General features: G+C 43.5%; 1 protein-coding gene across 3 annotated transcripts in view; it reads right to left on the reverse strand.

Moving 5' to 3' along the window:
- The window catches only part of LOC105696320 (electrogenic sodium bicarbonate cotransporter 1), a 28085-nt gene extending 23512 nt beyond the window's left edge, over positions 1–4573 (reverse strand). For all 3 annotated transcript variants that reach the window (XR_001103710.1, XM_012418712.1, XM_023433189.1), the window contains exon 1: positions 4414–4573. Coding sequence is in view for 2 of the 3 variants with exons in the window: in XM_012418712.1 (XP_012274135.1) it covers positions 4414–4433 (20 nt within the window). In the remaining variant the exon portion in view is untranslated. The remainder of the gene's footprint in view (positions 1–4413) is intronic.
- Positions 4574–11216: the final 6643 nt, after the last annotated feature.

Genomic DNA, 11216 nt, shown 5'->3' on the forward strand with positions numbered 1-11216 from the left:
TTAACGTCGACACAAGGCGTACAAAGAGACCGACCAGAAAAAAGGGAAAATAATTTTTGCAACTCACGGACGGTGGCGAGCAAAGCAGATTAAAAAAGGGAGAGGGGGAGAAGAAAAAAAAGAAGAAGAAAGGCGCCGATCGAAAACAATTTTTCATGGCCGCAATTCCCCGAGAGAGGATTTATTCAGGAAACCAGTTCTTCGTGGATGACGTTATCCTGGAAAACCGCTCCTTCGCATACTCCACGAGAGAGACAATCTCCTTCCACAAGGCTTCGGCAATATCCATTGCATAAACATTCCGAGAATTATTATTTATGCACCTGCAGGAGTGATCGCACTCGCAAGGTAAACGACGCCGAGGCGCATCTGAAAAAATACTCGTAAAAATATTTAAAAGCCCCCAATTGTCTTCCCGAAAATTCTTACTTGACTACGAAGGTGTCCTTTGACGTTCCACAGTGTAAATTAGTTCAGCCGTGTCAATTATTTCTGGGATATTAATTACCCTCGGTTTACTTTCGACAGGTGCGTCTCGACCGCTCGCTTTTCAGGATTTCGCAAGACGCGTATGTATACGCATACTCGGTATGTAGTAGGTGCTCGACATTTTTCTATGCAAGGGACAACAAACGCCACTCACGTAATTTCATAGGCTACGAAGAGAGGGAAATTAATGCGTCCCCATCGCGTTGCGCGCATAATGATGATCGCCGCTGAAGGTCTGCAAAGATGAGACACTTTTAACGCGTGCAACGGGGTCCATCTATCAGGAAACAATGGATTCCTATCAGACGATATTAGCCCGCGAAAAAAGGCCCAATTGAGCCTGCCTTGGAACGTTAACCCGACATCATTGACAACAATGCACAGTCTCCGATAATTATCACAATTGAAATCCGTTTTAACTCCCTTGAAAATTACTTCCTGAATTTATCTCGACATTCGGAGTAATACAAAATTGACATTAAGAGGAGACATTTTTAATGTAGTTGTAAAAATGTATGTATGTATGTTGTAAAGTTGTAAAAATAAAAAAAAGCAATCGAGCCTGCCTCGGAACGTTAACCCGACATCATGCGATAATTATCACAATTAAAATCCGTTTTAACTCCCTTGAGGATTACTTCCTGAATTTATCTCGACATTCTGAGTAATACAAAATTGACATTTACAGGAGAGATTTTTAATGTAGTTGTAAAAATTGTAAAAATGTATGTATGTATGTTGTAAAGTTGTAAAAATAAAGAAAAAAGCAATAGAGCCTGCCTCGGAACGTTAACCCGACATCGTTGACAACAATGCACAGTCTGCGATAATTATCATAATAAAAATTCGTTTTAACTCCCCTGAGGATTATTTCCTGAATTTATCTCGACATTCTGAGTAATAAAAAATTGACATTTACAGGAGAGATTTTTAATGTAGGGTCTGAAGAAAAATTGGATTCCTGTCGTCAGAAATCAAGTTGTAAAAATAAAAAAAAAAGCAATCGAGCCTGCCTCGGAACGTTAACCCAACATCATTGACAACAATGCACAGTCTGCGATAATTATCACAATTAAAATCCGTTTTAACTCCCTTGAGGATTATTTCCTGAATTTATCTCGACATTCTGCGTAAAACAAAATTGACATCACAATTAAAATCCGTTTTAACTCCCTTGAGGATTACTTCCTGAATTTATCTCGACATTCTGCGTAATAAAAAATTGACATTTACAGGAGACATTTTTAATGTAGGGTCTGAAGAAAAATTGGATTCCTGTCGTCAGAAATCAAGTTGTAAAAATAAAAAAAAAAAAAGGCAATCGAGCCTGCCTCGGAACGTTAACCCGACATCGTTGGCACCGTTCCGATGGCGCGAGGTCACAGGTCACGGAGCAAGAGTCGAAGTCGGTTTGGCAAAGTGCTCGTTTACGACAACGACAATTCTTCGGGCCGCGTTAACGAGTGCCGTTCATGCAGGTCGGTAAAAAGCATTACAAGGACCTATTCATTTGCCACTGTCGGTGGCTCGTTAATGACCTCCACCGCGGCTCCATCCGAGTCGAATCCGGAAAACCGAGGACCAAGAATTCCCCGCCGTTTAACCCACGGTTTCCCGATCCGTAATTGACGCGTGGGAAATTCGAGTCATGTCAAACTTTTCCCAACAGCGTTGGCACCGCACGACCCGCCGTAGAATCCGCAAACCGAGGCGAGGATCCACACCGGCTTTTCGTTTCCACTCCACCCCGGAATTTCATTTTTATTTGCGCATCCGGTCGCCCGGAATTCCCCCCCGAAAATCGTACGGAAATTGGGAAAAAACTTGGAATTAAAATCGGCTGCAGAAGAACAAGAAAAAAAAAAAAACAGTCGAAATTCCGGAGGCGAAAATTCCTACGAAAGGTCGAAAAATCGAGAAATTTTCGAGAAACCTTCGGGGTTCGTTAATTCTCTCGGGGAGTAAATCCCACCTTTGGAAAATATTAAAAATTAGAAATAATCTAGATATTTCCGGTGGTGTGACACGAGGGGTGGCAGAAATTTTTCTCGCGATTAATCTCGCGGGATGAGAATTTTCTGTGTCGTTCTCGCGAGCCTAATTTAGACGCATCAATCCATGAAATGAAGTTCTGGGCTCGATGCTCCATGAAATGGTCCAGGAGTTGAAGAACCGATCCGACCCAGTTCCCGGTTTTCGAAAACGGCACTTCGAGATGACGGAATTCTGGAATAAATTCCGCGAGCCCCTTACTCATCGAGGTCGACTGATAAGCCGTAATCAATTGCCGGACCTATTCCGACTCTATTTACCCGAGTACATCGTCCCAGGTCCCTGACAGGCCAAAGTCCTAATCTCGCCACGTGACGTCTTGTCTTCATCACTTTTCCAGCCGATAACTTATTTTTCAGACACGAGTCACGAGATAATATCCGCGATTAAATTTTAAATTGCGCCCACGAGAATACAATTATTCAAAATTTCATTCATTTCCCAATAAACAGCCGCCCAGATTCATATACACTTTTTTAAATTACAGTAAGTCGATGAACAATGTCGGCCCACTTTTTTCAAATGATACCTGAGGTGATTTGGATTGACCTCGAAATTCTAGAAGAATAGGAAAAAAAAATCACATTTACGTGGATCGAGTAGAATGAACGCCTGGAATTAAACTCGTCAACAGTAATTCCGTGAAATAAAAAAAGAAGATAATTTCCATTAATTTTTTTATAAACTTGAAGTGACGTTTAGCTGCTGAGGTCCATTCAGAGACCTTTAGCGTGAAATTTATTCCCCCAGCGTATTAAATCCCATTGACCCGTAATTTTCCCCTCGATTACGCATTTTTTTTATTCAACCACGAGTCAGAGTCCCCAGGGACCCTTTTTAAAAATACCTTCCACTCCCCAAATAGACCCGAAATGGCGTTCGCCTCTCCAGAGTTCCATGCCCCCTAAAGTCCTCGTCCAAGAAACGGGCTAATTCCTCCAAGAAAAATCTCACAAAGCCCGAAGACATCCCCCAGGGTCGCAGCATCCACTCCGAGTGGACGTTCACATCATCCATCACTTCCATCAACCGACATGCTCTTCGATCATCCACAATCCGGCATAAAAATGGAGTTCTTGAATACAGTGCCCCGAAAAACGAGGAGTAAAAATATTCACCATAAAAGGTCCTTCGCATCCCCAACTATATCCAGCTGATCTAAAACGACGTTTCCGTCTAAAAATATTCTCTCGACGTCGTGCGACAACCTCTCAATCTTATCCCCATTGAGAGAAAAGAGTTCACTGATCCAAAGAAATCTTTCGTCAACTCGCTCTAATTATTTAAATGATCACTCGACTGAAATAAGCCCAAATAAATTGTCATAATTTCCAAGAACAGTTCCACGCAATGTATCGCAATTTATTCCAGTGAAATAACGTTTCTATAAATTAAACAAATATTTCTTTGGTTCAGAGATTTTTTCTTCTCGGGGTACAACATGCAACTCTAATTATTTAAATGATCACTCGACTGAAATAAGCCCAAATAAATTGTCATAATTTCCAAGAACAGTTCCATGCAATGTATCGCAATTTATTCCAGTGAAATAACGTTTCTACAAGTTAAAAAAATATTTCTTTGGTTCGATGAGATTTTTTTTTTCTCACGGTACAACATGCAACTCTAATTATTTAAATGATCACTCGACTGAAATAAGCCCAAATAAATTGTTATAATTTCCAAGAATAGTTCCATGCAATTTATTCCAGTAAAATAACGTTTCTATAAATTAAACAAATATTTCTTTGGTTCGAGATTTTTTTTTTTCTCAGGGTACAACATGCAACTCTATTATCTAGTAGGATTTCTAATAACAATACCCCCTCGACTGGGATATCTGGAGGGGAGACGAGTGGTAAAAACGCATACTTAATATCTGAAGGGATCATGTCGAGATCTTCTTCGGAATTGGAGGTCGTAGACGAGGTCGGCGTAAATTTTGCCCTGAGACCGACTAGGGTAAAAGTCAAGACGCCATGTCGTGCGTCCTCGCCGCGTACGCGCACTACTCGTTACAGCGACTACTCGCGTCGACGAACGCAAAGCGACTGTTTACTCCGTCCAGCAATGAGTGCGTGTGTTACGCGTAGAGCAGCGACCGTGCCGGTCGTGATAAGAAGGCTCCGCCCAGGTCTCTCGCATTCCGCGGAAAGACCCGAAGATCGGTGCCTATCAGAGTCGCATCGTAAAGATCGACATCGGACTCGAGCACGTTTTGGATCTTTCAAATATTTCCCTCCCCCTATTTCCTATCTAAAAGATTAAGAGACAGAGAAGAATAAGATTAAGGGGATGTGAAAGTGGCATCCGAAAGCTCAATCGTTCATAAAACTTATTTACGAACTGGGTGTCTCAAATCGTTTCATACTTTAAAACATGGATATGGAGACCCTAAGGTAGGTCCTGAAACTAGCGAAATTTCATTTCTAATCAACTATTTTTAAAATACCTATAAGCAAATTTGAAAAGAATTGAAATTTTGCGAGTTTCAGGACCTTCCTTACAGTCTCCCCATTCGCGTTGTAAAGTTTCAAACTATTCGGTAAATCGAGCTGGGAGAAAAGTTTTATAAACAAAACCTCTTTGACGCCACTTTCCCACCACCTTAAGTTCCTGAATTTCTAGAGCTTGAATTTTGAGAGTCCGAATTTTTAAACCTTCAATTCGAAGAGTGAGTTTCGATCATTTTCAGTGACTTATTCCCAAGTTTGAGGTTAGGACGAGATCATCCCCCCCCTAGGTGGCCCTTAGGGATTTTTTCGGGTTTTATGTTTGAAGTTAGAAAAGGAAGAGGGGAAAATCCCCACGATTGCGAAAAGCTCTTATCCCGATGCCGTTATCGGGCGCGGGTTGGATAAGTTGAAAAAGGAGATAGTTATGGAAATACAATTTTTTTTTTTTAATTCTTGCCAACTCGGGGAGTCGGGAAGAGAGAAAATCGCCGTCGATTCCGAACCGCGCTCGTCTGAACGCAGTCGGTTCGAACTGGCCTAAACCAGAAGATACTGGTTTCGGTAGAACGTCTTAAGGTGTAAACGCAGGTGTTGGGAGAAAATCCCCTTCGCCTTGGAAATGATGCGAGTTCGAGTTTCAGAATCGTCAGCAAAGGAGACGCGGTTCCAGTAGATATGCCCGATGTTTAGGCAGACCACACACGGGCACTTATCACGATCGTTCGCAAAAATCCCGATTAAGTAGATTCGCCTCCAAGGTCCGCCACGCGATCCCATTATTCTTTTTATCGCGACTCGCATTCTCAATTAAAACATCCCGACGTTAAAAACGACAAATAAACTTTAAATTCCGTTGATCTCGAAAAATAAATATTAACTTTAACGTCAATTCCCATCCCGCGCTTCCACGGTAAATATGTCGAATTAATTAGAAAAACCCTTGAATTTCGAGTGTTTATTCCGCCGAGGTAAATATCAATTTCGATTTTAACGTCGTCCGAGTGATTGCTGGAAATTCGATTTAATTTCCCCAAGCGGCCTCGACATTCCTGGAAACAGGGAATATCATTCCTGGCACTCTAGACTCGAGAATATCATATTATTTATAATTAATTCGACAGTCCATTATGAGTCAGGCGGGGAGGACTTGTTCAGATATCGTGTCAGTAAATAAGTTAGGTAAATATCAATTTCGATTTTAACGTCGTCCGAGTGATTGCTGGAAATTCGATTTAATTTCCCCAAGCGGCCTCTACATTCCTGGCACTCTAGACTCGAGAATATCATATTATTTATAATTAATTCGATAGTCCATTATGAGTCAGACGGGGAGGACTCGTTCAGATATCGTAACAGTAAATAAGTAAGATAAATATCAATTTCGATTTTAACGTCGTCCGAGTGATTGCTGGAAATTCGATTTAATTTCCCCAAGCGGCCTCTACATTCCTGGAAACAGGGAATATCATTCCTGGCCCTCTAGACTCGAGAATATCATATTATTTATAATTAATTCGATAGTCCATTATGAGTCAGACGGGGAGGACTCGTTCAGATATCGTGTCAGTAGATAAGTCCCTGTATCTAGTCAGACCACATACGTCTCTTTCATATGCAGTCATCCTCGCATTGTCGAGGGCAAAAAGGCGCCGATCTCCAGGAATGCGATTCCGCCTCGTAAATTGTTCTTCCATTTACAGCACGGCTGGTATCTCTCTCGAAATCTTATCAAAAGACTTAGTCTTAGCCTTAACGTCCTCGGTTTCGGCGCTTCGCTTCGTTCTCGTTCCGAGACCTTCTACTCGAACAATAGTAACAATAGTCGTCAATGATAGTCGAGGCTTCCGTCAAAATCAATGACGCATCGCTGCATATTCATGAATGATCACTTTTGTCGTCTCAGCAAGTATTGGTGATTTACAACGCAAAGAGATATGGAATTTATGCCAGCCTAACGACTGAACAACTTAGCATCTACTTTATCGTATACACGGTGGTGTCAATGCGAAGGCCGCAAAAGTTAACCAGTATAACGTCAACGTGTCGCAAAAAAGCCCTCAACCTGATCGATACATCCACATCCGATAAACAAATAAACCGAAGAAAATAAAAAATATATATGTACAGAGTGCGGAAAAAAAAATCGCGTATTTTTTCCTTCAGAATGACAATGGGCAAAGAATGGATAAATTTCTCTATCGGAGGAAAAACGGCGAAGAAAAGTGACGAGTTATCCGGTAACCAAAGTTTGCGGTTATAAATTAAATATATATATTAAAAATGTTGCTAAGTAGTATATTATCTAAAACTCGTCTTCGGCTATCTTGAGCGTTTTATGGGGTGCCTCGAAAGCCCCAAAATGTCAAGGAACTGGGCACATTTATCTCGGCATTTATCTTAACGGCAGCTTCGTAAAACCCGGTTTACGTCGACGTCTTAAGAAATGTAGTTTCGTCATTACTTGAAGAACGAAGCGCCTCGCATGCATTACTATTCCTCGGCCAGGATAATCAACGAAGGGTGCTTTACCCTTAACGAGCCGAGGTGGGTGCACCCCATTTTTAACATGGCTCTCTTCGAAGCAAAACTCCAGTTTTCCGATACTTTGCCCTCCTTTTTTGCATCTGAAACGCGCCTCTCGCTTTCGCCTTTTTCCAACACGTCCGGCACGACTCGAATCATCGACCCAAAAAAAAAAAAAAAATATTATCACAATATTCCAAAATTTAACCTCCACCCCCTTTAAAAAATGCACCCATGCATCTCTAGAATAGTCGCGCTAAAAATGACGAGGTCGAAATAAATAAATTAAGACACAGACGCTGCCGAATCGATTCCCCGGATTTGCATATCCTACTAATAGAACGCCGGGATCCCTCTTGAAATTTTGATAATTTTCCAAAAAGTCTGGATATCCCTCTCGTCCTTTTTATCCGCATCTCGGAAAAGGATCCTCGAGAAGCATCCTCACCTCTCGACAACCCTTGAGGCCCTTAAATAATAGGAATCGCATATATCGTCGCACAGGGGATGTCGCGATCCCCTTCTGCGACATATAAGTATAAAGTCCACCCCCGGGGGTAGAAATTCTTCCACGAGGGGAAGGAACTTTCACCTCCCCGGGAAGTAGGAAATACGAGTGCACTCACCCTGTGTCAGAGACTGGCTGGCTCCGAAAGCTCGAGGTCGATCGCCTTCCCTCCGAAATCCCCGCGAGTCACAAACCCCGCATGCCGGAGGCTGCAGCAGGGTGCAGTGGCCGAGGAGAAAGAGGGAGAGCGAGATAGAGGGAGATAGATCCCTCGGGAGAGAGAGAGAGAGGAATCTAGGCGGCTTTAAAGCCCTCCGTCAGCGCCACATGCCGCGCCAGGGGCGAACGAACCCTCCAATAAAGGCGTCGTTCATTTCGCACCTGGGAAATCCTGCCACCCCCTCGCGAGCATCCCCCCGACGGGGCAAAAGCTCCCCAAAATGTCCTCCTCTCGGACAGGGCGGAGGAAAAGCTGGAAGCCCTCCACCCTCAGCCTCCAACCGAGCCGCATGCGGTCCCTACAAACGACTTTTCCTCTCGATTTTTATCTCATCCCCTAGAGATAACCACCCTCCGAGTCGAGCCCTTCTCTCTCTCCCTCTCAACTATTTCCCGAGTTACAATTTTTCTAACTCCTTCGTCCTTCTCATTTCTAGGCAACCCGATCGAAGGGGTATTTTGAATGAAAAGAATCGGATTCTTTTTTCGCTGATTTATGAGGTGGTCTCTGCCGGACGGGTCCACCCTTCCTCTGTTAAAGTCTATGGACGCCGGATCGCGTCGACTCCAGAATTCGGTGGCACATGCTCGTCTTGGTGCCGGCGCTATCAGGGCGCGGCGAGACGCGGCGTGGAGGATCGCGTGCGGCGCCTCTCCGCGGCGCGAGAGTACTGCTCGGCCGAAAGCTATAGGCCGGCCTTTTGCTCGGTATTGATCTACCCCTGGGATGGGGCGCGCAACCCCTCCGCGCGCGACGCGCTCGCCAATCCCGACAGGGAGGACTAGACTTCGAGTCCGCGAATTTCGGCAGGCTTTCCGACGCGCTGAAAAGCCGGACTCTTCGAGAGGGGATATTCCCTCGGAAATCGGTGAAAACCGATTGGCTTTTACTTCGCACGATAAGCGATGTCATTGGGTAACGAGTGACGTCCGGTCTTAAAACTAGGACGGCGATTTTCAACGACTTCCAACGATTTTCAGCGACTTATGCGTACTTGGGATTTATAGCATTAAAATCCATGATTTCCTGAGCGAACGATCCCTTGGTTCTTAGAGTGCTTGCCAATCCTGAACGAGGGGACCCGACTTCGAGCTCGCAAACTCCGGCAGGCTTTCCGACGCGCTGAAAAGCCGGACTCTTTGAGAGAGGATATTCCCTCAGAAATCGGTGAAAACCGATTGGCTTTTACTTTGTATGATAAGCGATGTCGTTCGGTAACGAGTGACGTTCGACCTTAAAGCTGGGACGGCGATTTTCATCTTTCAACAATTTTCAGCGATTCATGCATACTTGTGATTTCCAGCTGATTTCCATGTGATTTATAGCATTAAAATCCATGATTTCTTGAGCGAAGGATCCTTCGATTCTTAGAGTGCTTGCCAATCCTGAACGAGGGGATCCGACCTCGAGTTCGCAAACTCCGGCAGGCTTTCCGACGAGCCGAAAAGCCGGAGACGGCGAGCCGACACCCCGTGATTAGGAGGGCGAGACCTTTCTGACCTAGAATTAAGAAAATTAAGAATTAAGGAACCTGTGAACTCGAAATAGGAGAACGCTTCTCCGACGCGATCGCTGATTTTCTTCATGAATCAATAAATAGAAAAATAAATGACTTTTTGGATTAATAAATAGGAATCGTTTGAAATTTTACCACGCGAATATGGGGGCCCTAAGGAAGTTCTTAACAATAATAAAATTCCATTTTTGTACGAAAATGACAATTGTTCATAAAATATAAGGAAAAAAAATCCCGTGGGGAAATTTTAAACGGTTCGGTACACCTAGTTCGGAGAAAAGTTTCATAAACGAGACGTCTCTTTCGCATCAGCTTAAAAAACTGTTTCGAATGAGACCCGAGATGGAAAGGGCGAGTTAAAAAAAGGTAAAGAGATTTGACGTCGATCGGCAAGACCAGAAAACGTTTAGTCTCTCCTTCTGCCTTGAAACTTCCGGATTAATGATTTCAGTTTGCGCGGATGTCAAAGTACTGGAAATTGTTATTAAAACTGTTCGGATATTAGAATTCAATCCGAGTGCGAGTCGCCCCTTCGGAATATCGATGCGTTCCAATTTTCAGCCGGTAACGGGAAGACCTTACCGATTCCTCTGTTTTCAGTCCATAAAGCCGTACTAAAGCGACTTTTCCCAATGGATATTCTGAACCTCGTCCTCCTTGTTTATTCCTGTGAGCTAATCCGAAGGCGGGGCAGAATTGTATTTCTTCTGCGGATCTTTATGACGAGGGCGGACAGGTCATTTTCGCATCGGGATTCCGTCCACGCTCGACCTACTATACCCTTATTCGACTTCTGGAAATCCCCAGGACGGAACCTTAGGGGTGGACGGAATTTTCGGAGGGGTGCCAAATGAGGATCTCCAATTCCGAAAATACACCTCCGAGTTTCCCCGAAAGATCCCTAATCTCTTTCGGTTTCCGTTCCAGCGAAAAGTACCTGAAAAGGGCGAACTTTGAGTACAACTCCACTTAGAATAACAATTTCATCCTCTGTCCTCGTTTAATAATATACTCTTCTAATAATCCTAACTTATAAAATACTCTTTTAATAATCCACTCATCTGAAAATCCCAGAGGAATTTTTTGTAAACAATACTCACCCGCAACGTGGAGTCTTTTTGAAATTTTCTTTCTCCCCAGCTTTCAGACATCCTCAAGTTACGATTTCAGACTTTATCGACGCAGAACGTGCAGGAAAAGTAACCCGGTCGGTTATTTCCTGGCTATCGGTTGGAGAATGTAGTATACCATACCTGCAAAAGATAAACTCGGTTTTAGGTTAAGTTACCTTCTCGGAAACTCGACGGTTGATATCCAGGAAATTTATTGCAGTAAGGTATACGATTTGAGGTTAGGATTTACCGTTCTTCCGACGAATGGCGCCACGTACGATCCGCAGCTCGCGCGTTTCATTGTTTTTTACTTGTTTTGCTGTCAAGTGTCGGGTTATCG

The sequence above is a fragment of the Orussus abietinus genome, unplaced genomic scaffold (genome assembly GCF_000612105.2).
Source record: "Orussus abietinus isolate OABI.00-Male unplaced genomic scaffold, Oabi_2.0 scaffold37, whole genome shotgun sequence".
Lineage (NCBI taxonomy): Eukaryota > Metazoa > Arthropoda > Insecta > Hymenoptera > Orussidae > Orussus > Orussus abietinus.